The 25,520-nt window shown below is 31.6% G+C and overlaps 5 protein-coding genes, 1 non-coding gene and 1 pseudogene across 8 annotated transcripts; 4 read left to right on the plus strand and 3 right to left on the minus strand.

Moving 5' to 3' along the window:
• Positions 1-3,495: 3,495 nt before the first annotated feature.
• LOC111413238 (ninjurin-A-like) lies at positions 3,496-4,609 on the plus strand. Its single transcript, XM_023044138.2, has 2 exons — positions 3,496-4,114; positions 4,195-4,609. Exons 1-2 carry the CDS (start codon positions 3,611-3,613, stop codon positions 4,417-4,419), a joined length of 729 nt encoding a protein of 242 aa, XP_022899906.2. The 5' UTR covers positions 3,496-3,610; the 3' UTR covers positions 4,420-4,609.
• Positions 4,610-10,022: 5,413 nt separating this feature from the next.
• LOC111413247 (ninjurin-B-like) lies at positions 10,023-11,619 on the plus strand. Of its 2 annotated transcripts, XR_002706162.2 has the most exons (3): positions 10,023-10,722; positions 10,885-11,259; positions 11,319-11,400. XR_002706162.2 is itself a non-coding variant. In XM_023044151.2 (2 exons), exons 1-2 carry the CDS (start codon positions 10,231-10,233, stop codon positions 11,544-11,546), a joined length of 720 nt encoding a protein of 239 aa, XP_022899919.2. In that variant the 5' UTR covers positions 10,029-10,230; the 3' UTR covers positions 11,547-11,619. The 2 variants fall into 2 exon arrangements, 1 of the variants encoding a protein (XP_022899919.2); XM_023044151.2 differs by lacking the exon at positions 10,885-11,259 and having other exon boundaries at positions 10,029-10,722; positions 11,319-11,619.
• Positions 11,620-11,671: 52 nt separating this feature from the next.
• Positions 11,672-13,267, plus strand: LOC111413246 (Vacuolar protein sorting 37A). The gene is made up of 6 exons (XM_023044150.2): positions 11,672-11,835; positions 11,912-12,101; positions 12,152-12,281; positions 12,336-12,587; positions 12,635-12,786; positions 12,929-13,267. The coding sequence occupies exons 1-6, from the start codon at positions 11,759-11,761 to the stop codon at positions 13,121-13,123; spliced, it is 996 nt and encodes a 331-aa protein (XP_022899918.1). The 5' UTR covers positions 11,672-11,758; the 3' UTR covers positions 13,124-13,267.
• Positions 13,268-15,976: 2,709 nt separating this feature from the next.
• On the minus strand, positions 15,977-18,008 carry LOC111413236 (ribonucleoside-diphosphate reductase subunit M2). 2 transcript variants are annotated; one of them, XM_023044134.2, is made up of 3 exons: positions 17,917-18,008; positions 17,348-17,497; positions 15,977-17,281 (listed from the first exon to the last, which is right to left on the minus strand). In XM_023044134.2, exon 3 carries the CDS (start codon positions 17,277-17,279, stop codon positions 16,164-16,166), a length of 1,116 nt encoding a protein of 371 aa, XP_022899902.2. In that variant the 5' UTR covers positions 17,280-17,281; positions 17,348-17,497; positions 17,917-18,008; the 3' UTR covers positions 15,977-16,163. The 2 variants fall into 2 exon arrangements, with proteins under 2 accessions (XP_022899902.2, XP_071052572.1); XM_071196471.1 differs by lacking the exon at positions 17,917-18,008 and having other exon boundaries at positions 17,348-17,587.
• A 2,062-nt stretch (positions 18,009-20,070) lies between these two features.
• Positions 20,071-22,910, minus strand: LOC111413229 (ribosomal protein L4). The gene is made up of 5 exons (XM_023044124.2): positions 22,811-22,910; positions 22,267-22,447; positions 21,207-21,577; positions 20,660-21,030; positions 20,071-20,464 (listed from the first exon to the last, which is right to left on the minus strand). Exons 1-5 carry the CDS (start codon positions 22,811-22,813, stop codon positions 20,167-20,169), a joined length of 1,224 nt encoding a protein of 407 aa, XP_022899892.1. The 5' UTR covers positions 22,814-22,910; the 3' UTR covers positions 20,071-20,166.
• Positions 22,911-23,489: 579 nt separating this feature from the next.
• Positions 23,490-24,986, minus strand: LOC111413242 (odorant receptor 10-like; annotated as a pseudogene).
• A 419-nt stretch (positions 24,987-25,405) lies between these two features.
• TRNAD-GUC (transfer RNA aspartic acid (anticodon GUC)) lies at positions 25,406-25,477 on the plus strand. Its single transcript has one exon. It is a non-coding gene; the product is annotated as a tRNA-Asp (tRNA).
• Positions 25,478-25,520: the final 43 nt, after the last annotated feature.

The following is a 25,520-nucleotide window of genomic DNA, read 5'->3' on the forward strand; positions in this document are numbered from 1 at the left end:
TTGAGGTTGGGTGTAAATTCTTAACAGACTAAAGTGCATAAACTATTTTTATTACTTTTTATAATGTTTAATGTATCAGGAGTTATTTAAGCGTATGAACATACCACGATAGATGAAGTTTATAAACTGACCGGCAAAAAAACCGGCCACTATAAATTAGCCAAAACTTCAAAGCTGGCTTTCTCGCGAACCGCGCATTCGATTTTGATGATTGGCTTTTTGAACGAAAGGTTGATTCTTCGGTAATAATCCTGCGATAGAAATTTTCATTTAGATTTTAATTTGAGCATATACGGGCTGCAAGAATGAGAAAAACTTTTTTTTCTCGAAATTTGTAATACCCTGTGGGGTGCAACTGCTACAGCAGATGGTGTTAACTGGAATCAAACGGTAGCCCAATCTTTTCTGAACATCTTGTTTTTTTATTCACTCTATTATCTCTATTACTAACGAAGATGTGTGTTTTAAAGCGAACGCTTGTAAAAACAAGACAAACAAGCATAAAAAATCTAAGGTGGCGCGCTAGGTAGCGTACGTCATTTGTTTCGAATAGTAAATTGACAGTTGTTAAAGATTTTTACAGTCTTTTAACATAATAGCAATCCTGTTGTCATTGAGGATGGCAAAAGTCAGCAATACGTTGCCCATACGTTGGGTATATCCCGAACAACAGTTCAGTATGCCTGGAACCAATATGTGGAAACAGGAAATTTCACTAGTCGGCAAGGTTTCGATAGAAGACACTCTGAGGAATTTTAGAACGACAGCTGTAGAAACTCGGCATCGTCTTCAAATGGTGCGTGGGGTTGACGTAAGTGAAAGAACTATTCATTGAAGACTTGATAAAAGTGATTTGACTGCAAGAAGACCTGCCAAAAGACCTCGGCTGCTCCAGAGACATCGGCAAGCACACGTCGTAATGAAAGGTTTGCGACCTGCACAATTTCGGAAAGAGTACCTTTCCATGGAGGTTCTATTCCCATTTTATTGGTGACGGATTCATGCTAATGCATGACAATGCGCAACCGCACGTAGCACGTGTGGTTAACGAATATCTTTGGGACCAACTTGAGAGACGCATTCGTCGTCGTCCTGTCCTCCCGGACAACCTTTAAGAGTTACAAATTGCTTTTAAAGAAGAGTATGCCGCAATTGCTCACTGACATCAACAACATGCACCATTTGAAGACGACACCGAGCTTCTACAGCTGTCGTTCTACGATTGCTTAGAACAATAAAACGGTCATCAGCTACTATTGTCACTCGTCTTGTTTTCACAGGCGATCGCTTTAAAATACTGCATCTTCGTTAGTAACAGAGATAATACAGTGAATAAAAAAACAAAATGCTCAGAAAAGATTGGGCTACCATTTGATTCCAGTTAACACCCTCTACCGTAGCAGCTGCACCCCACAGGGTATTACAAATTTCGAGAAAAAAAGGTTTTCTCATTCTTGAACCCCGTATATGCTCAAATTAATATCCGAATAAAAATTTCTATCGCAGGATTATTACAGAAGAATCAACCTTTCGATCAAAAAATGAATCATCAAAATCGAATGAGTGGTTCGCGAGTAAGCCAGCTTTGAAATTGTGGCTACATTTTAGTGGCCGGTTTTTTTTGCCGGTCAGTGTATATCATGAAACTCAACTCAGAAAATTTAGAAACACAGAAAGTCTAAAAAAGGTAAATTTAAAGTATGTGTATTGAAATTAATTTTCAGTTTAGGTACATTTTTCAGATACCGAGAAGAACTACGTGATCTCTTGCACACTGCTGACAATTCTCATTTTTTCTTCAACACTAAAGCTAACTCGCAGTCTAAACCTCTATATGCAACAGCCAGATTAGGTGTCGTCGCAGTGAGATATCGATGATAAAACCAGATATTCAGGAATCAGACGGGAGGGTATTCTTCTTAGGAATTCTTCATACTCACTCTAGGACGTATATAACTGAGCGCATTATTCTTTAACGATTTCATTTAATCGTTGTCTAATTTTCTCTCACCTTTTGTAGTGGAAGAATGGCATGATCTAAGATTCTGGCCAAATAACAACACACAGAATTATCTACTTTGCTTATGTTGTTAAGGTATTTATTAAAATACTCGTGGCCAAAAAAAGACTAATTGAGGTAATTATCGTGGTGCAATCTATTTTACCATGGTTTACTTTAATTCTACTCTACCTTTTCTTTTTTGTACTGGCTCTGACTTTTCAGAAGCACCTCTCCTCCAACACTATTGAGTCAGTCAATAGAATACCTGCCACAATGCATACAACTAGATCAGAAACCGGCAAAAGAAAGCTTCTAATAACTTAAGTTTTAACCCCGTTACACGACTTTCTGGGCGATAACAAGAACTTTCTGTTTTCGGCAACTTTAATTCTAAAAAAATATGTGAGGGTGATCTGAGAATGTTCAACCGTACATCGCTGTTGATAAATTTGTTGTTCAAAGATTAAGATTATTGAAGCAATTAGAATAAAATTTCACAAAATTAAGTAATTTTTAATGCGATTTTCGAGTAAATAAGTATTAATTTTAAAACGATTTACTTTCCCCACAGCAAATTTCACCATAAAATCAATAACCTTGATATTTGCACTAAGAAATTGTTACTTTTCACTTAATTGATTGGACAAACGCAAGCTATATTTCATGGGAATTACAAAAATTACAATTTCTCAAGCTAAAAAGTAACGTTTACTCATCTCGTTCGCATCAATTTCTATTTCGACTAAACAGTATCAGAAATTGTGGCCGAGTTTATCATGGTTCTAGTTTATAATTAAACACAGATTATTTTGAAATTATCGTAGAATTTTTATGGTTACATTAATTTTCAAACAATTTTCTACACTTATATGCTTTAGCCCGATCTTTATTACCTAATCAGTTAACGGTTTTAGAAATTTCATAATTATCTTTTAATAGGAAATTTTAAACCGTTTACTCATCTCACCACATTAATTTCAAGGAGCTAGAGGAAGTTGTGGTGATAACGCGTCGTAATAATAAAATTGTTTATCATTACTAAATAAATCATAAATTATGGTTTAATTATTTTTTTCTTCAAGACGTTTTAATTAAAAATTTTTCAGAGAATATCTCCCTTTGTTTTCAAAGTTCTGAATAAGTTCGTTTTAACTGAATCACCTCAGTGAATGTCCTTGTGAATTATTGAACCATTCCACGTAGTGAAATGCACCAATTATGCGTTCCACAAAAGCATTTTAACGATTTTTACATTTTCTAGGAAATTACATGTACGGAAATAGCAAAAAAAGCTTAATTTATTTTGCGATAAAATCTTAATTAATTCTAAATAAATTTAAATTATGCAATGATCACAATTAATAATTTCAACTGTCGTAGGTTGATTACAATAATTTTTCCCGGAAGCTTGTGTGACGTCACTAAAATCCCAACAGTGTTGTTTTCGATGAATCCCAACAAAAAGACCGCTTCAACTCCACTGAACTGAAGCCAGAAAAACCACGTTTATAACAGCGTGCCAGTTACGGTCAGACCTCATTCCAACTCGAACCGCGTTCGTGTATTTAAACGGTATAAATACTTTAAAGTAAAATATTTCCGTTCAGTATGGCTAATAGTGTTGTTGACGATAAAAAGTTAAAAAGTGACGAAGAAGCGATGAAACCCTTAAACAACGATTATGTTCCGTTAAATGATTTGAATGATCCTATTAATTCATATTCCGCTCATGAAATTATTCATGGAACCGAAGATGATATTGACCACGGAAACACAACTAATGGACATGATTCGCATGATCCAAGAGTGGATATAATTTTTAACAGAGCTGGAGAAGGTGAAGATGAAAGACCAAATGGAACATCTTTAAACGTAACCAACGGCGATTTTAATCGACCCTTTGATATCCGATCAGAATTTGGAGGAATCGCCGGAAGTGAATCTATCCCAGACGTTAACATTTATCAACATAAAAAAACTGTTGCACAAGGAATGATGGATTTAGCCTTATTTTCTGCGAATGCTAATCAACTTAGATACGTCGTCGAAAGTCAGGACCATCCTTATTTTTATCCTGGAATCATTTTGATCACTATCAGTTTGCTTTTCCAAGTAAGTAGAATTTATTAGACGCTTAATTGGAACTAGTTAAGATTATAATCTTAATTTTTCTCATTAAATTCTTTTTTTAGGTTGCGGTGGGAGTCGGTCTTCTTTTAAACACACGATACAATGTTAAAGATAAAAAAGAAATTTGCATTGCAAATAAAATCAGCAATTTCACAATAGTTGGCATTTTCTTGGTTACCGTTATCAACGTTTTCATCTCCGCTTTTGGTGTAGCATCTGGGGGATCCCCAGCACCCGTTCCATTACTACCAAGAAGCGGTGGAGAGGAAGATACAACTTTACTTTAAGTTAATCTCAAAATTTAAAATAAGTTCCAGAATATTAATTTATCAAAAAAAAAAAAAAATAGTAATAACGCGTTTCTAATTGACAATTACCAACTGTGATATTTGTTTTTAAATTTTAGATTACAATGTTGCAATTATCTTTTTTATGTAATTTTTTATATTGTATCAATAAACACTCTGCTTATCTGAATATTTTGATTTTTATTGAAATTAACATTAATTTTAATTCAACGTGCGCTGCTTCATTATAATTTTAAAGATAAGGGAATAATATTGCGATTATTTAAATGTGGTCATCAATGTTATCTTTAATTTCCGCCTTTGTTATAGCGTCTGTGAAAATGACACGTGTCTCTTTGTTAACAAAAGACTTGGAGAAAGAAACAAAGAAAAGATTTTTTTAATTTTAATCGGCTAAAATATATTTTGAAATATAAACATAATATAACAATGATTAGATGATATTATTTATGAAATTTCACAACTTGTGACAATAATAGGTTTTTACACAATCCTATTTTCGGCAACTAATTAATTTAATAACATACAAGTTAGCAGATTGATGACTTCAAAAACTGGTTGTTTAGTAGCTAAAATATGTGGTTGATTGCTGTGCTATAATTTAATAATAAATGGTCATTAATGAATAAAACGTTTCAACGCGAACTAAATATAGAGTTAGACCTTAAAGTAGACATCTTGTGCGTCTTAGCAATCCGTTAACATCCAATAGGAGTTAATAGTTCGATTCAATTCCTAAGGTATCAACTTTAATTAGATCAATATCAATTAGAAAATCCATTTTACCAGTATTTTAAGATTGAAATTTAATTTAGAAAATTATTAATGACTGAAATTCACAACATCATCTTCAGAAATGTCGTCATTAACAAAAATTGTCGTTCAAATAACGATGTACTTCAAGCCTATCGCAAGTTCGCACAACAAATAAAACTTTTCATGTACAAATATAAATGTATAATTGAAGATTTAAAAATATAACACGTTAAATCAATACGTTAAAATAAGATATGATAAATTTTATTGCGTAACTTCATGTTGTAACGTCCGTATGTTATTAAATATCACAGTTATTCAGTGGTTTTGCTTTCTATTGACTTTCCTATGTATTCAAAGAAAAGTGTTGTAATCGAGCTAAAATTCGATCTCAAGATTTTGATGGATTTTTACATCAACGAATTAGTTTGTGACTATTAAACAGAATCGTAGATCTGTCCGGGAGTGGTACTTTATATAAATACACATCGAATCTATTTTGCGCAGTAAAAAGTTGCATAAACATACACTGAGTATTTATAGCTAACCTATTTGTAGTGTTAATAGGGGTAACAATATAGCGAATAATAAATTTATTGATTGATTTTTATCTTTAATTTTCAATTTTTGTTCTATTATTTTGAAAAAGATTCTTTGTATGATTTCTCCCATACTTTAGTTTAGTGCGGAACGTTTTCGGCGGTTCTAGTTGTTGCATGTGCAAAAACTCCAAATTGTTTAGAACGAGGTCCTAAGGATGGCATTTAATGCACCTTGGTTTGTTCTTAGTTAGCTATTTTATTATGGCATTCATTCCATTCACTACACAGGAAATTTCCGGACGTTATCGAATGTCATTTTGCACAGCCTGGGTGAATTCCGAAATTTAATAAAAGAAACTCGATGTCATCGGTCTACAAGAGAACACATGTAGGTATACTATAACAGAATAAAAAGCTTCATACGAAATTTCAAGGCATAAAACCCTAAATGATGCACATTGAGACTCAAAGGAACGAGACGCTGTCAGGCAAAAGGATGAAGAAGCAGATTCTGTAATTGTAGTACTCTCATGGAAGAGAAAGGAGAAAGGCGCAAAGAAACCATTAGAATCTGTCTATCACTGATGCCCAATCAAACGATATCAAAATCTTCTTGGAAGACTCAAACTCTAAAATAGGAAAAAAGAACCAATACAAAGCATTAATCACTGATAGTGATCCCGCCAAATCTGACGGCATTGATAGCACAGTATCAGTGCTTATAATATCTTCCGCAGCCCATTGGTAAGACATGTCGGAACAGTTTTGAGCATATTGCTTAAATCTGTAAATGGTTGTTCTAGCCACTTTCTCTATATGTAAATGCAGAGGAGTTAGGCCATGCAAAACTTCCATTGCTAGAGTTGGCGTTGTGATTATCGCACCAGAGATAGCTAATTCAGCTACCCGTCGAATTCGTGAAAGTTTACTGATAACTGAAGTCTGTCAGACTTTCCTATACCCAGTTTGTCAGGGGTACGACCCCAATTTTTTCCACAAAAACTGCGACAAGTCCATAAGGATAGTCTAGCTTTGTGCAAAATTCCCCGCAAATATCCATTCCATGACAAGGTTTTGTCTAGGATTACTCCTAGATATTTGACTTCCTTTGAGAAAGGAATTTCTTCACCTTGGATAGTTCGGTTCTATACCTTTTAAACGAGCTCTCTTTTGGTTCGATCTATAAAGAAGAATGCAGATAAAGCCGCAAGAAAGAAAGGATGCACTGACGTTAGAGAAGGATGAAGCCGCTACGAAAAAGATTAAAGATTCGGTTCATTATAAAAACCCATGACCTTGTCTCGAAAAGCTTTTATTATTCTAAAAATTCTTTATTTTCAAATAATAGGATATAAGATATAAATAAAATGCTTGTGTTTAGAAAATTTTAATCTAAAAATAACTAAAATAAATATGACAAAACACCTGGTTTATTATCCAAACTGAAAAATAGACAAGATTTATTACCAAAAAATGTTAAAATGATTTTTTATAAACACCATAATATATGTATAAGTGTCTTTGCACCATATTTATGAAGTTTATGAAGAGCAAATTGTTGCAACGATGAAATTTGTAACCCTTTGTGAGTAAGTTCATGTAATAATTGTATTACGTAATTATTTATGTTGTATTTTGTTTTGTATGTGTCGTTTATATGACTATATGTGCACATGCTTTCAAGGAAGAGAAAGGCGCAAAGGAACCATTAAAATCTGCCTATCAAAATCTTCTTGGGAGACTTAAACTCTAAAATAGGAAAAAAAGAACCAATACCAAAGCATAATAAGTAAACACAGCCTACACAAAGAATCAAATCACAATAGCATTTATAGAAAACACCAATCTGACATAATAGAGGTTGAAGTAGGCGAGGTACTAACGTCGACTCTGTCTATTACCTGGTAGTACGTATGGTCAAAGCAAGAATTGCGAATACCAAAAAGACAACAATATAAAATTACTAGAAATTCAACCTACAGAATCTCAAAAAGAAGAACAGAAATGGAACGTACAAAGAGATTTCAAAGAAAAGCAGCGGGCAGTTCAATGAACTGATTTGACAAAGAGTGGAGAAGGGAAGAAGAGAGGACTGATAGATGGAAAAAGGAAGAGGTCATAAACAGTTAACTAAGGGAATTAGAGAAACTAAAAATATATTCGGACACGACAATATTATACCAGAATCTAGATAGGAATAGTAAAGGATTTAAACTTACGACAACACTGTGCGGGAACATTCTGATGGAGCTAGGCAAAATATTGGAAAGATGGATGGTTTACTTGAAAGAAAAATTGGAAGCAGAACAAGAACAACGGAGCGATAGAACTTTGAATTATATACAACATATAATGATACACACATCGTCAAATTCATCAAAATCAGCTTCTTGCGTTCAGGTGGAATCAGGTGGAGAGGGACATTACATCCTTCAATATCACCAACTGTAAAAGAAAAATGCGAAACGGAATATAATGGGTGCCACGCCACTGATGATTAATCTACGAGATAAGTCAAAAAGGTTAAAATCAAAAGAGGACAAATAAACCTGCAGTTTATAAAGACTTTTCATATCATTCTGGCATAGAAAGAAGTGTCTATACGGCCATTTTTGACGTAGATCTAAAAGTTTATTTAAAAATATATTCGTGGCCAAAATAAATCATTATTTAATTGGAGAATGATGAAGTAAATTTGTTAATTTACAAACGATTAGTAAAGAGGCTAATAAAATCCGAATCTGCTATGTTATAACATTGAAGCTATTGGAGTTACAAACTATGTAATAGTTTCTGACGTAGACCGTGCTAGGAGAGATTTAATATCTGTACAGACCATTATATCACCAATTACTTATGACAGTTGTTATAAATTGGGCACAAGAAATGTATGATATGTTTGTACTTGAAATACGAACTTTTTTGCTTCACCCGATTCTGCATCTATATGGTAATGATATATGTGTAGCTATAAATCAAAGTTTGGAAGTTATAATTAAGTTTCAAGCAATCCAGTATCAACACAAATATAATTTGAGAACTCAATATGTTTTGCCATATGTTCAGACGTCCAATAGTGGACAAAAAATTGATTACACCCACTAAAAAAATAAGGAGCCGTTATTTTTTCCAAAACCCATTTTTGTATCAACCCTATTTCTGCATTGTAACATATTTTTGGCCAGGTATATATAGTGTCCTTGAATATATTAAAGAACCTTTGAGTGTCCAAAATTTAGAGAGTTGGTGAAGATGCTACATAACACCGTAACTCGTATAAAGTCAAAATAACCATGGCAAACAATAATGATTCATGCAAAACATGAAAAAGAATGCTAATAACAGCATCAGTGTAAAAATTATTCCTTTACCTTTTAAACGAGCTTTGTTTTGGCCCGAACTACGAATGCAAAAAAAGCTAAAAGAAAGAAAGGATGCACTGACGTAGAGAAAGATGAATTGAACTTAATGACCTGAAATTCCCAAAACTTTATCGGTGGGAGTCTACAAGGTTCGAACTGAGCCGTTACGAAAAAGATAAAAGATTCCATTCATTATAAAAACCCAATATAACTTATTATAATCTAAAAATAAAGAAATTAAATATGACAATACACCTTGTTTGTTATCCAAACTAAAAAATAGATAAGATTTATTACCAAAAAATGTTAAAATGATTTTTTATAAACACCATAATGTATCTATACATCTCCAAAAATATATTCACACCATATTTATGAAGATTTCAAGATAATCATTTATGGAAAAACACGAAGATATTGATCTTTATTATTTATAAGTAATAGTTGTGGATCACTTCTCAAGGTTTTTGATTGGTAATTTAAATCTAATGTGGTTTCCTGGTGATTTCCCGAAGCTGTAATTTTATCTAGAAAATAGAAATTTGATATTGTTCTAGTTTCTAAACGATTTTTTAAAGAAAATGAGGGAATTCATGAATCATCGGGAAAAATTTGGTCCATTTACAAAAACCCAAGACCTTGTTCCCAATAAGTCTCACTTCATTTGAAATTTTCAACTTTTAAACAAAATCATTTCTTCTTAAAACGAAATAGCGGTATTTAACAAATTAAAACTTAACAACAAAGGAATTTTAATCCCGTAATAAATATTCATTTCTCCTTTTCATTTGCGTATACATCTACGCAATATCTCTTCATTTTACGTCAATAAATTATAGTATTATTCACCAATGTTAAAAAAAAAACCTTGAAACATTGCAAAAGGAAATGAGATTCTATCTAAAACTAATCCTATTTAGCTATAATCCCTAGAAAGAGATGACGCCAAAGTTAGAAAACCCAAATTCCATGAAAGTTGCCTTGAAGAATCATTTACTATATTCAACTTGCTTCGTAGAAGTTCTTTGACCTTAAAGTCTATTTATACCTGTTGCTCCTATTAAAATAAAACCGTTAATTTTACCTGATTTTTCTCCTCATTAGGTTGGTAAAGTGAAGGATTTTTAGATATGGACAGAAGTGATTTAAAATCTTCCGCGGGAACATCGTCAAAGCAAACCGATTTTTTGCAAAATCCAGCTCGGAATTCATCAAACGACGCAGTATTGTTAATAGATTTTGGATCAAGTGAAAACAGTGAAGATTTAAATATGGGAGGCGAAGAAAAAAAGGAAGATGAAAATTTTGAAGCTGATTTTGATGGATTTTTTAAAAAATCGCCCAATATAGCTATAAATATAACTGAGGATAGTGATGAAAGTAATTTTGAATCTTCTGACAAAGATCTAACAACAAAATCTCCTGGTGGATTTTTTAGTGTTGATTTTGAAGCAATCCCAGATGTGAATGTTTATCAACACAAGAAAACAGTAGCTCAAGGAATGATGGATTTGGCTTTATTTTCTGCAAATGCTAATCAATTACGTTTTGTCTTTGAAAATCCTAATCAATTTTACTATTATCCAGGAGTTACATTAATTTTAATGAGTTTGATATTTCAAGTAAGTTCTAATTGTTTTATTTTACTCAATACTTTAATAGTTAATAATCAATTAAGTAATCAACTAAAACAAAGAACCAAATTGCAATTGAAAATCATATCAAAAATCAAACAAATTCGTCCTTTAAAATGTAATCTTTTTAACAATAATTTTTTATTTTAGAATCTTTAAATATTACTCAAAATACTATTAATAGTATCAGTATTATTCATGATGTTAGCTGAATTAAACCACAAACTTGATAACAAAGAACAGAATGAGAAGTTTGATAATTATGTTAGTTCTTGTTCTGAGACCCTAGAGGTTAACACAGAAGAATTTCATCAAATTATAAATTCAAATTCTTCTGATAGCATGTTCAAACCAGTTGATGTTCATTTTTATCAACAAAAACAGACGGTTGCTAAAGGATTTTTGGATATCGCTTTATTTTCAGCAAACACAAATCAGTTTAGGTACATTTTGGATTCTGGTTCAACTGAACATCATTATTATTATTGCGGTTTGGTTCTTATAACAATTAGTTTAGCTTTTCAAGTAAGTTTAATTCAAAAATACTTATTTCAGTCTAATACATTTTTTTAAATTTTTTACAGGTTTTAGTTGGAATTGGACTCATCTTAAACACAAGATACAACGTAAAGAATAGAAGAGAAATATGTTTAGCAAATAAAATCAATAACTTTACGATTATAGGAATATTTTTAATTACTATTATTAACGTTTTTATATCCGCGTTTGGAGTTGCCGCCAATTCAAGTAACGACACTACCAACCTAAATTTGAGTGTAGTTCCTAAAGCTGCTAATTATTCACAACAATAATAATTTTAATGTACGAAATTAAATTATAAACCAAATAAGTATAGTTAATTAATAATGAGAAAATTAAAATTTATTTAATATATTTTTTTATAAAAAAACCTATAAATTAATTTTCCCCTAAACACAATTTAACTGTCAAATCTGACGTATCAAAAAAAAACGTATTTAAACATTACAAAAATCGAACCAAATGCTAATTTTCCGCCCGTGTGATGTTATCGAGGGTGTACAGGACTGAATCTGAGATAAGAAAACGTCAGATAAATACTTTAAAGGTGTTCAATGACAAGTAAGTGACCGTAGAAAAAGAACCTAACCTCGAATATCGACATCAAAAATTAATTGCAATTAATTCTTTGTTGTAGTGTAAATGAAATTAATGAAGGTAACGAATATCAGGTATCATTTCAAGCTGGAGGGAATGATTTTTCTTTAGTCATAAGCCTTACAGCCGATTTTCCCAATGAAAAACCGATACTAAAAATTATCCCTTTTGTGGTTCATCCTTGGGTTAACGGTGATGGTGAAATAACATCAGCACCGGGATTATTAAATGTAAGTTTATAAAATATTAAAGATTTAATGGTTAAAATTATTTTTGTTAGTTCACGGTTCATTCTGATTTGGGACGAGTCGTGCAGGCTGTTATAAGAGAATTTGAACGTAATCCCCCTCCTTTGGTTTCTGAACAACTAAATAATAGTAATATTACATCTCCAACAGTTCCTATGGGAGGTTAAAATAATTAATTTTAATAATTTAAATCAATATTTAAACAAATTATTTTAGAAATAGATAATATGGGTAGAGTGAGTCCTAATTACCATTTAAATTACGTAAATAGACTTAGTTTTTCACCCCCTACTTCATCCGGATTTCAAACTATCGCGTTTCCTGAATTAAACAATTTAAGTTTGGACGAGTTGCAGTTTTTAAATGAAAATGAAGATAGATTGGAGGAGTTTTTGGAAAATTTACCTCAAATGAAAGAGATGAATCGACGTTTAGATGATACAATATTAAATGTTGAAGAAATGGCAGGTAAAAAAGGTGCTTTATTTAATTGTTTTCTTAATTATTCGGATTAGATTCTAATTTAAGTAAAGAAGAACAATTAGTGAACCTACAAAAAGGTATTGATGAAAGAATAGAAGAAGTAACTAAGTTAGCATTTGAAAATGAACGATTAAATGTTAAGTATCAAAGTTTATCTGATAAGTATTCACCAAGAAATATTCAGGTAATTCATAAAAAATGATGATATACAGTGTGTTAATTAATTATCCTACCCAACGTCATCATAGCAAGTATGCAACCAATATACCAATAGTGTGATGTTGGTTGCACTATATAATAATTAATAATAAACGTTTATTTTATAGGAAGAATTAAAATTGGCTGCAGAACAATCTGAACGAGATACTGAGAAAATAGCCGAATCATTTTTAAAAGGTGAAATGGACGTTGATAAATTTGTCACTCTTTTTATGCAATCAAGAGCTTTAACTCAAATGAGAAAAACTAAGGAAGAAAAATTATCTCAACAGCTTGAAAGTTTAGAAAGGGCTGGCTTTTAAAAATTATTTTTTAGTATTTTTCCGCTTTACAACTGTGATTTAATCTTGTTCTTTTATTTTCGATATTATAAGTTCTGTTTATTCATTTTTTTTTCTGATATATTTTATTTATTAGTAAAATAAAATCTTATTCAAATAAAATAAGCATGTTTTTAAGTTTCCTTAAAGGGTTCAGATCAAGTCTTTGAAGATATAACAACGTGCCCAAGGAAAAAGCAATTATGCGCTCATAAAATCGTTAAAAAGTGTTGAAATTAATTAGAAGTATTGTTACGTGCAATTTGGGTTGCCTATTTCATTATTTAATCTTTTATTGTAAGTGCGCTTTGAAAATTTAGTGTCCGTTGATACCATAGACGTTAAATTCAAAAACACACAGCTTCTGAACAAGATCGGATATATATCATGGATAACGACCCGAAACTGCAGTTAGTTTTGAGTGAGAATTCGGTCAAAAACAGAAGTCTGACAGAGAGTTTCTAGGAGGAGAGATGGAGTGAAGAGTTCGTAGTTGAGTGAATTTTGAGTTGGGGTTCGGTCAAGAGTTAGAGTTCTGAGAAAAGTTTTTCCAGTGCAGCTTAGAGAAGTAATTCGAAATGAGTACTTTCCAAGAAGTTAATTCGTAGTCTAATTTGTATGTAGGTGTTCAATATTATTGTATGCATTTTGAATCAATCCATAAGATTGCAAAATACATTTAATTCTTGTCTTAGAGAGCGGCCCTCTCATCACCGCGATTGCAACTTACACCCTTAAAAGGCTAGGTCTTTAATGATCCTTAGTATTGCTCCAAAGTCTTGTTCCTTTAGTTTCCTTGAATTTCCAAGAGCAAAGATGGAATGAAGAGGTCGTGGTTGAGTGAGTTTTGAGTTGCGGTTCGGTCAAGATTTAGAGTTCCAAGAGTGGAATTCAATGAACAATTCGACGGAAGAACTTTTCCAGTGCAGTTCAGAGAAGTAGTTTCTAAGGAGACATTTGGTAGTCTGGTCCAGTGGAGTCAAGAAGAGAGTTGAGAAGAATTAAGTTGAAAAATTTAATTTTCGGTCAAGAGAAGTCACTCCCAAGAGAAACCCTTACTTCCAAGACACTTTTAGATTCATACTTGAGTAGGTTATGATCAAAAGCGGCCAAATCCACAATTTGTCATTTTCGGTTTTATTTTATTTTGCAACTATAGATGTCTAAACAGACCATATCTCATGGAAATTGTTGTCTAAATTTTGATCTGAGTTGCAAAATCGGCCAAATCCACTGCTGTTTGTGCATCAGAAGCGGCCAAATCCATCGTGCATACGTTAAAGCAGTTATGATCATATGTTCGGCAGCGTTGGTTGATGGTATTTATTGTCAAATTTTAACCGAATTCGTCACTTCGAACTTGTTTCTGAAGAAGGTTGCAACATGGCATCCGAAACGTCAAACATTTTTTCAAAAAACGCACGGCTTAACCCGAAAGTTTCTAGTTCTAGTGTTAGCTCTAGTTTTAGTTTAATTAACACCGGCCGTGAAAGCCTTCATATTTATAGGATAAAATTAATCTTTCCACAAAACGATGTGTACATAGAAGCGCTGTTAAATCGACAGTCACTCCTCCGAAAATTTCACCCCTTATGTACGATCACAGTGTCGTCGAAGAAATGAAATTTACAGTTTTCTGCAAATGACGGGGTAGTATTACAGAAAACTGTAAATTTTATTTCTTCGACGACACTAGAAAAGTTTATTTTTAACTTTATTCTAAAACAATAAGAAATAGACCTATCTAACCCCATATTTTTGTAATCAGAAAAAAATAACGAATTTAATAAGCGAATAATCAATGTTGTTTCCATTTAAATAAACGAAAATTGGGATAATCTCAAAATCTAAAACCGAAAAAAATTTTTGTACTGCGTCATCAAATTCTCTGTAAAAAGTGTCCATATAATGTCTTCGTTATAATACTCCACCTATAATAATAACCAAGATAATTGCACTTGTTGGTTTTATGATATTTTCAATTTTGCCCTCTAGGGGAAAAACAAAAGACGATAGCGCTTTGAGGTTTTCGACATTGGAATTTATTTAAAAAAAGAGATCGAGACATGTAAGCTACTTTTTTTTTAACTTTTATAGTTTCTGAGATAGCCTATTCGGACATCGAATTTGAACCACCTGTACAATTCAAAAATCGATTTGGTGGCTGTATATAGGTGCTCAATATTATTGTATGCACTTTCATTGATTGCAAAACAAATTTAATTCTCGTCTTCCAATGCCTAGTGGACGCATAACGAAACAATTTACTTCGAAGCCAATGTTGATTACTGGTTTTGCATTTAAGTCTATTCGACCACAGCAACAAAACTAACCGAGTTTAAACTCAACACCTTTTGGTCCATCTTTCTCAAATTGCATAGTGTCTTTACATTTATCCAAGAATTTCCTGGCTCTTCCATTTTCTGGTGGACTGAACGAACAGTGAATAGTTGAAGCTTTTTTTTATGAAAAAGGAGCAATAAAAAAGTCAATTTTATAATGTTTAATTAAACATCTATTTGGTATTAATAATTAAAGCTACAACACATAAAGAACATGACAATACGACTTTTTTCAGACAGTCAAGCCGCTCTCCACCCGCTGCAGGCCGTGAAAACGGTGTCTGCTCTAGTTAATGACTGTAAAAGAATTTTAAACACACTGAGTTGTGATAACAGTTTCTCTGATCTGGGTCCCAGATCACTCTGAGGTTGCTGGCAATGAAGTGGCAGATGAGCTATCATGAGAGGGCAGCGCTAAACCGTTTGTGGGGCCAAAGCCAGCAGTTGGTATATCATTGCTTTTTTTATGAAAAAGGAACAATAAAAAAGTCAATTTTATAATGTTTAATTAAACATCTATTTGGTATTAAAGCTATTACAATTGAGAAAAAATACTTAAATGTATAATTAAAATAGATATGGGAAATGTTGTGAGTAAAAATAAGACATTACTTTTAAAAGTAAAAAATAAAATAATCCGACTAAACAAATTTCCTAAAAACTAAACAATATGAATTATTTTAAAAATCTGCTTCAGTACTAAAATCTTCTATATCATCTTGAGCAACACCAGCTTTTTGGTACTCCCCAACCTTTTTCTCAAAGAAATTAGTACGCCCATCATCAGATATAAGATTCATAAAATCAAATGGATTAGTTGAATTGTATAATTTTTCACAACCAAGTTCAGTTAATAAACGATCGGCAACAAACTCAATGTACTGCGACATTAAATTGCAATTCATCCCGATTAAACTAACCGGAAGAGCGTCAGTTAAAAATTCCTGTTCAATTTCAACCGCATCGCGAATAATACTCGTTATACGTTCCTTTGACGGCTTTTGAATAAGATATGTAAACAATAAACAAGCAAATTCGTAATGTAAACCTTCATCGCGCGAAATTAATTCATTAGAAAACGTTAAACCGGGCATTAAACCCCGCTTTTTCAACCAAAAAATAGCTGCAAAACTTCCCGAAAAGAAAATACCCTCAACGGCCGCAAAAGCAACTAAACGTTCCCCAAAAGTCGCGTTTTTACTACTAATCCAATTTAAAGCCCAATCAGCTTTCTTTTTAACACAAGGAAGCGTTTCGATGGCGTTAAATAAAAATTCTTTTTGTTTTGGGTCAGAAATATAAGTTTCAATTAACATGCTGTACATTTCAGAGTGAATATTTTCAATAGCAATTTGAAAACCATAAAAACAACGTGCTTCTGTTACCTGAACTTCTTGACTAAAACGTTCAACTAAATTTTCGTTTACAATTCCATCAGAAGCAGCAAAAAAGGCTAAAACATGGGAGATAAAATGACGTTCATTATCGGTTAATGTTTGCCAATGATTGAGATCTTTCGAAAGATCTACTTCTTCGGTGGTCCAAAATGAAGCTTCCGCCTGTTTGTATTTCGCCCAAATATCAGGATACTCAATGGGAAAAACGACGAAACGTCTTGGATTATCACGAAGTAAAGGTTCAATTTTTGGATCGAAATTCATTAATTCATTGTTATCCACGATGGATTTTTGGTTTACGGCTTGTTTTTCTTTGGAATCTTTCATGATGTTGACACCATTTTCAACCAACACCTTTCTTAAGGGTGAAAGATCGATGTTTTCTTTATTCGAAGGCATTTCTAACAAAAAGGCGATAAATTAATAACCAAAATGACTATTTATATACGAATAAAAATGTTACTTACTGAATGCTGAATAATTTTATTTGGGTTTTTGGTTATGTTTAAAATCGGTTTTCGAGGGAAACTGCTGCATTTTAGCGGGAACGCTGTTATATACTTGGTAGGTTTCGCGCCAAATTCTTTAAAGGTCCCTTTTAACGATTTTCATTGGCTCTAAATGGGGAAATTTGTAAACATAACCAATCAAAACTTAGAAATCCTGGCCATATTTATTTTCCACATGACTAAGTTGAGCCGTAACTCACACAAATTCGTTTTTAATGATGCACATGTTATTAAATTAAAATAAAATTAATTATTCATCTATCTTAATAGATAAATTAAGCGAAAAATGTTGTATTATTAAGTTTTAATTAGTATTTATTGCTTTAAATTGATGAAATTAAAAAGTAGCGAATTGTAAACAAACGTATCAACTATGACTTAAACTTAATATTCTTTTTTGTGTAATTCAAGGAAATTAAATGTTGCGTAAATGAAGATAATAATGCGCGGGAAATTAACAGAAAACAAGCCAGTTGTTGATTTACTTAGATTTTAGATTGTATTAAACAAACACGAGAAATACTTACTTGTAGCAGGTTAAAACAGGCTAAAAATATCGTGTCATATCATAACACAAACTAGTGATACTGCAACTCTATTATCTAATAAACAATCTAATCCATTTTAATGTTTTTAAAATAAATAAATAAATTAGATGTTGTGTACTCTATTAGGAAATAAAATCCAATTGACTTTGACAAATAAGTATTTCAAAAGTTGCATTTCACCCAATTTCACCTTATTTATTGCATCGTTTTTATGCCATGCAAAAGTCTGCGAAATACTGCTAGACATTAAGCAAGCTTACAGCCTGGGGACGTACCAGAGTTGGGTAGTATCCGGTTACTTTTTGAGTATCCGATATTCTGTATCCTTTTCAAATTTTTGTATCCGGTATCTGTGACTAAATCTGAACGTATCTGGATACCTTTTAATTGAGTTTTCTTATAACCTATTCTGTTATTAGTGTTATTACACACGTACATATATACCAGAGTTTTAAATCCCCATTTTTTTCAGTTTCTTCTACTATTGTACATCTTTTGTGACTACATCAATAATTGTCGCTTTACATGTTGGAAGTTAGTTGTTCTTCTCTTTTATTATTGTGGGAAAATCGGGGGCTCTCTCTCCGACTTCAATTTGTACACTAAATTTCCTTTTAGAAAAAATTCAAAGAACTCACTTCCTAGCAAGAGTAATTTTTTTAGTGTCGTCAAAGAAATTAAATTTACAGTTTCCTGTAAATTACGGTACTATAAAAATTATTCTACTAAAAATTTATATAAAATTTACTTTATTTTCTAACATGTTAAACTTTTCGTAATCCATCTTAAAAAGCAGGATTTTTAATTAGGCCCTTCAGAAAATTTTTGAATACAAACAAATGTTGCTGTTTATTTGAATTATAAAAAAAAACTATATGAGCGCCATCTATCAATAATTTATTAAGTCATTTAATAATAATATTAAATATTAATAAAAATATGAAATAATGCAATCTATTCCAACTTTTGTGTAAAACAAATATAAATTAAATAGTTCAACAAATGTATTTGTTTCAAATATCAGAAATATGCTTTTTTAATTTTTAGTTATAATTTACAGGTAACTGTAAATTTAATTTCTTTGACACTAAAAAAGTTTATTTTTAGCTTTATTCTAAAACAATAAGAAATAGACCGGTCAAACCCTATATTTTTGTAATCAGAAAAAAATAACGAATTTAATAAGCGAATAATCACTGGTTGACAATAGTAAACTAATGAAGTATAGATGACTATAGTGAGCCATTCGTGGTTTAAGACCCCAGTTCCTTCTTATAGTTAGCTTAGTTACACAACGTTCAGAAATATGCTTAAATCAAGTCAAATAAAACACAGTATACTTTTTTACTGTTTTTCTTCATTTTTAGCCTTAAAAATACTTGCAGCTGACTTATCGTTATCGTGTTGTTGCTTATGTTGTCTTCTTTGCTAGGGTTAGTTACTAAATTGAATAAATACTACTACCTTTATAGAAACAATCCTTGTTTGAGTTTTTCTGACATTTATTCACTTAATGCATTCGAGATAACAGTACTTCAAATTCTTCACTCTTTGCAAATCTTCAAATATGTAAAAGATCTTTTAAGTACGAATCCCAGTCGTTCCACGTAATTTAACCAAAACTGATTTATTATGGTCACTGAGAGAATTGGCATGTTATGGACAGACCACAGAATGCGGTCTTTTCGTTATTCTGTGGTACAGATTATTTAAATTGATTTGATTGGTCCATTCAATGTATATTTGAAGTTTCGATTGAGGGAGATGAACAGGATGTTTGCACGAGGTAATCCTGCAGGAATGTCTGGATGGGAGGAGAGAGCTGAATGGGTTTGTGGATGAGTAGTGATAAATTAATTGATGGCAGGCGAAGGAAGCTGCATGCCATAAGACAAATCGGGTGTCATCATATTTTATACATGGTCAAGACATTAAGCAAAATTTCCCTAGAGTCATAAAACGATTACTATAGCCATATTTTCATTCAAACATTTTATTTGGTAATAAATGTAATAAATAAAAGTTTAAGACAAGCATTTTTGGCACAAGAAACTATTGCCTAATACATTTTTGACATTGTAAAATTGAATGCAAGAATATTTGGTATCATCAATAAATAAACAATAAAAAAAATCTGTTTTCTTAATTTATTTTTTTATATTATTATAAACATAACATCAGAAACCCATTGTTTAAATCACATATAACCTAAACTTTCGGTCCCTTCAGTTACTTCTTAGCGGGAGCGGCCTTCTTCTTCGTCGCCGTCTTCTTGGGTTTACCCTGTTTGGCCTTCATTATCAACTCTCTTCGCCTTTTTTGAAGTGCAGCCGACTTGATAACTACGTTATCCGGACTCAAAGTGATACCCCGTTTTTTCGCAACTGCTTCTTGTCTAGCAAACTTCCTTTTTTGTTCAGACAAAATTGCTTGTCTCTTCAATACAGCAGCATATGGATTCAAACGTAACATTGCCCTAGCGTTGGTGAGAGGATTGAGACGACGCACAGCGCGAACAATCTTCTTTCTAAAAATTTAAATAAAAAAGATAAGTAATTTTAAGACAAAACAATTTCTATAAAAATTAAGTTGGAGTTTTAAACGAATCAGAATTTGGTTTTAACAACACAGTTATTTCAGAACCCAATGCTCTGAATAAAAAGGTTTCATCACTTAACAATATAAATGAAAATATTTGATTAAAAAATTACGAAATACGTACTGTGGTGCACGAAGTACACTCTTAATTTCTTCAGCTTTCAACAAACGAGATAAATCAGTGTTGGCCATTTTGGGTTGGGGCAAATTGTAACCTTTCTTTTCAACAGAAGAGTTTTTCCAAGTTCCAAACAATTTGTCCAAACGTTGGAAAGCAGATTCGGTCCAGATTATAAAACGACCTACGTGACCGCCAGGGGCCAATTTAAGCAAATTCAATTTTTCAACGCTAATTAAATCAATTCCAGGGATGTTACGGAAAGCGCGACGAAGACCTTGGTCTTTATGGTAAACAATGAGGGGGCCTTTACGTTGGATACGTCTCCTATTACGCATTTTACCCTTTCCAGCGCGGAATCTTTGCGATTTATAAACCTATAATTAAAAAAAATATATTTTTTGCTGTTTAAAATAAAATGAGGGTTAAAATGATGTTTTATTATTCTTCAGTAGTTTTGATTTATAAAATCATTAAAACTCATAAACACGGACCAAAACTAATTCATCATTTAACTTAACCTCATTTTTCTTATTTTTGGACCTTAAATTACCTTTTGGATATCTGCCCAGGCTTTAACACGTCTCAAAAAGATAACCGCTTGTTTGGTCTTAGTTAATTCTTGAACTTTATCAGAAACAACGAGGGGCAACTCTGGAATCTGATCAATAACATGTCCTTTGCTCATTACAAGGGCTGGGACTCCGCTGGCTGCTACAGCCGAAGCGAGGGCATAACGACGTTGGTTGATATTAACACGTCTATGCCAGCGACGCCATGGTTTCGTTGGGGCGAACATTCGTCCACCACGACACATATTACCGAAAGCACCCTGACCGGAGCGATGGGTACCTCCACCACGGACACGCGGAATACGGGCGACAGCGCGACCAGTACCCCATGATTCAGCAGAAGTTTGATGACCTAAAAGAGTTTGTTTTAATACAAATTGATTTATGGATTAGAATTAAGAAAATATAAATTGAATTAATCAGAATTTGTATTTAACAACATGGTGTGTTCAGAACCCAATGCTCTGAATAAAAAGGGTAACATCACTTAAATCTTGTAATTCCTATTTTGACAGCTGACAATTAAAACATAACCTTAAAATTCAAAATGTCAAATTTAAGAACATCAATAAAGTAAAAATGTTAATAATATCAATAAATAAATAAAAATATAATAAAAACAACATGGTATGTTTCTCTGAATGAAAAAATATACTATTCTATAATTTTTTTTGAGATTCTCCTCTTAATAAGTGACAATTAAAACATAACCTCAAAATTTGAAATGTCACATTTCAGAACATCAATAAAGTAAAAATGTTAATAATATCAATAAATAAATAGAAATATAATAAAACCAACATGGTATGTTTCTCTGAATAAAAAAATATACTATTCGATAATTTTTTTTGAGATTTTCCTTTTAATAAATGACAATTACAACATAACCTCAAAATTTGAAATGTCAAATTTAAGAACAACAATAAAATAAAAATATAATCAATAAATAAATAAGGATATAATAAAAAACACTAAAAATAAATTTTATTCAACATCTTTATAATTTTACTAATATTATTTAAAGATTTTTGTGTTTTTTACCTGCTTTATCACTGACACAATATGCTTGGCGATGATTGAAGGAAATTTGTTCGTGAACGAAATTCACGACATCAGGCCTAATTGGGGCCTTGAAGACGGCCGGCAAACGAACAGACTTGCCTTTAACCTCTTCAGACTTTTCGCTGTAGATACTAACCAAAGGGCGTGCCGTTGATAACGACTATAAAAATAATAAAAAAAATCTTTTAGTCCCCATCCAAAAAGAGTTAACTCAAAGTATTGTTTAAGAATAAGTAATCAGTGCTTTTGTAGGGTGAAGTCATTAAAACTCATAAACACGGACCAAAAGCTGTACCTCATCATTTATAACTCAACTAATCTTAAAAAAGGATGTAAAAATTAAATAAAATTGAAGAAAACCTTTTATCTCACAACATGGATGAAAATATGGTTAGAACACACGTGGCCGGTGTATTTTTTGATTTATTTGGCAATAATTAGGGAATATGTTTTAATTTTTTATTGTCCCCGTGTTGGCTGAAACTTATTTAAATAAAATAAACAGTATTTGAAATAAACTTACCATCTTGTCGATCACTTAAAACTATTTTCTGTCAAGACACACATCAAGCGAACACAAAGTCCGCCATACAAAAGGAAGTTTCTCGTAGGCGATTCGCTACATCTCCGATGGTGGCGCTACCATCTTCCGGTTCATTCGAAATTTCACTTTATTAAAATAATTAATTAAAGATTTAATTTTAAAAATAATTACTAATTGATTTTAAATCATTTATAACAACAAATTAATCATAAATTTAGGAAAAATAAAAATGTTTTATTGCAAATAATAACATTACTTATTTCACCAATAGATGGCGCGTTTCATTAATCGTTTATCACATAAAATTAATTAATCGTGAAATATTTAATTATTATATATAACATTTAAGTATTATTAAATGTTGTGTTATTTAGTAATAATTAAATTGACGAAGAATAAAAACGATATTTAAAAAAATTTGTATTAAGGTTAGTGCAGCAATTAATCGTTAGATGGCGCATTTTAAAATTTATTTAAATTTGAAATATTAATATTATTACAATAATTAATTACTATTTCATATATCATTTAACCACGTGGTGTAACTACTTTGTAACAATTCGCAAAACTTGTTAATTATTAAAATCTAACAACCTGTATATGTGTACTATGCAGAAACTATCCATTAAAACTTTGTTAGCAACTCAAACGTGTAATTTTACAAATTAACCCTTCTCAACACCATGTAATACGAAGCGGACGCCCTTAAAATCTGTAAAAATTTTAAAAATCCCTCTTTCCCTTTTGAATTAGATTTTAAATTTCATTCCAACGTACATTTACGTAAGTTTCCAACGTTAAATAAACGAATTTCCCTGCTGATAATTTTAAAGGACGTTGTGCTCTTTGTATCATTAAAACCAAATATTTTTGTGTTTCGACGTCGGTCACTATCCAATCAGAAGTGTACGCTGAATTAGCTACATCTAAACTTTCGACTCTTACTTCGTTTCCATTCCAACAATACATAAATAACTGAAATAGCATTAAAGCTAAGTAACAAACCATGCTGAAGAATTTCGCTGAGGTTACTTCATACTAAAAAATTTTAGGATCAATTTATTTCATAAAAAAATCTAAATCCAATTTACTAATGATAATTGAAATAGTTGGAAACACATTAATAATAAACTTCCTAAAAATTGAGCCAACATTAAATAATGGAATTCATTTTCGACGTTATCTGAAAGAGAAATTATGTCTTGGTGATGTTGGATACATTCACTAACATATTTTCGAGCAAGTTTTTGTGCTTTTGGTGGTAATTTTTCAATTTCAACATCATTTTGTGTTTTATAACTCGAATTATTCTAAAAACATTGAAACAAAGAACTAAATTAACTGTAATAATTTAATAAATACCTTTAATTTAGCTCTTTCCACATAATGTTGTAAACTATTCTTTAAAATTAATAATTGAGCTTTTAAATGTATCATAAAACTAGCGATTAAAGAATCACAAGTAAAAACCAACAATCCATACAGCCCACAACTAATTATTTGGTAAGAAAAACCAACTTCGTAAAATGGGCTTTTATTAGTATCGAAAGGAAACCAAGTAGTGTAAGGCATAACTTGAACGTGTGTTAATAATGTTTGATTTAATTTCTCATCGAAAATTTCATTGAAATAACCTTTATTAAAACCGGCGTAAAATCCTCTATTTGCCACAATCATAATAACGAGAGAATGAAAAACATATGTTTGCCAATTAGAAATGTTTATCGCATTCTTTATTATTTCAAATTCCAACTTTCCGCCTCTTTCGTAATTCGGTAAAAAGTAACCTTTTTCTAATATTTCGCAGTAATATTTAATACTACCTCTGTGTACTAAAATTACTATCGTTTTACATAAACCTAAAATAAAATAATAAATTACAAAAACAAATTTAAACAAAAATTTTACCGGTGAAATGAGTGACCAAATAACAAAAATTGAAAGTCATATTATCCAAATCGCCCCAATTAACAATTAAATCCATCGCTTCCGTTATAATGTAGATATAAACGATGATCGTTAAAAAAATTGTTGAGTAAATGTTATAAAGTTTCTTTGAGAATTCGTTTTTGAAGTCGCCAATGTGGACACCGAGTAATTTTAAAACAAAGAGATGTAATTTGAAGTAATTTCTCGGGGGTTTTAATGAATCCATTTTGTACGAATGGATATAAGAAAATGACAAGAAATTGCCATGAGTAAAGAGTAAGGGTGCTTAAATAGTAAGGTAAAGCAGAGGAAGGTATGTAATTATTGGTCTTTTAAAGCGTTGTGTAAAGTGTAAAGAGTATTTAAAGGAGGTTTAAAAGTTGTTAGGAGTTCTTTTAAAAGTTTTGTTTTGAGTTTTATTGAAAGAAATTATACGGTCTGGAAAATTAGATGTTTAACAAATTAGTTGGTCTATACTCGACTTTTTCCCTTACTTATGATTATTTTAGATGATTCTTGATTATTTGGTTTTATTAAGTACTTATATTATCAAGATAGATATGTCGATTATTAATATAAATGAGGATTTCAAGTAATTTTGGTAATAAAGATCTGGAATTTTGAGTTAATGCACTCAAAAATAAGTCCCAGATAGTATAGTGGTCAGTATCCCCGCCTGTCACGCGGGAGACCGGGGTTCGATTCCCCGTCTGGGAGATTTTTTTGTAACGTTGAAACAATTATAAGAAAATCAAAATTT

This window comes from Onthophagus taurus, chromosome 6, assembly GCF_036711975.1.
Source record: "Onthophagus taurus isolate NC chromosome 6, IU_Otau_3.0, whole genome shotgun sequence".
Taxonomy (NCBI): domain Eukaryota; kingdom Metazoa; phylum Arthropoda; class Insecta; order Coleoptera; family Scarabaeidae; genus Onthophagus; species Onthophagus taurus.

Coding starts and splice junctions, on each gene's coding strand:
- LOC111413238 (XM_023044138.2), top strand. CDS start 3,611: ATGGCTAATAGTGTTGTTGACGATAAAAAGTTAAAAAGTGACGAAGAA. Junction 4,115..4,194: donor CTATCAGTTTGCTTTTCCAA/GTAAGTAGAATT, acceptor TTCTTTTTTTAG/GTTGCGGTGGGAGTCGGTCT.
- LOC111413247 (XM_023044151.2), top strand. CDS start 10,231: ATGGACAGAAGTGATTTAAAATCTTCCGCGGGAACATCGTCAAAGCAA. Junction 10,723..11,318: donor TAATGAGTTTGATATTTCAA/GTAAGTTCTAAT, acceptor AATTTTTTACAG/GTTTTAGTTGGAATTGGACT.
- LOC111413246 (XM_023044150.2), top strand. CDS start 11,759: ATGTTATCGAGGGTGTACAGGACTGAATCTGAGATAAGAAAACGTCAG. Junction 12,282..12,335: donor TCCAACAGTTCCTATGGGAG/GTTAAAATAATT, acceptor AAATTATTTTAG/AAATAGATAATATGGGTAGA. Junction 12,588..12,634: donor AAATGTTGAAGAAATGGCAG/GTAAAAAAGGTG, acceptor TATTCGGATTAG/ATTCTAATTTAAGTAAAGAA.
- LOC111413236 (XM_023044134.2), bottom strand. CDS start 17,279: ATGCCTTCGAATAAAGAAAACATCGATCTTTCACCCTTAAGAAAGGTG.
- LOC111413229 (XM_023044124.2), bottom strand. Junction 21,578..22,266: donor TTGTGTCAGTGATAAAGCAG/GTAAAAAACACA, acceptor AAACTCTTTTAG/GTCATCAAACTTCTGCTGAA. Junction 21,031..21,206: donor CCTGGGCAGATATCCAAAAG/GTAATTTAAGGT, acceptor TTTTAATTATAG/GTTTATAAATCGCAAAGATT.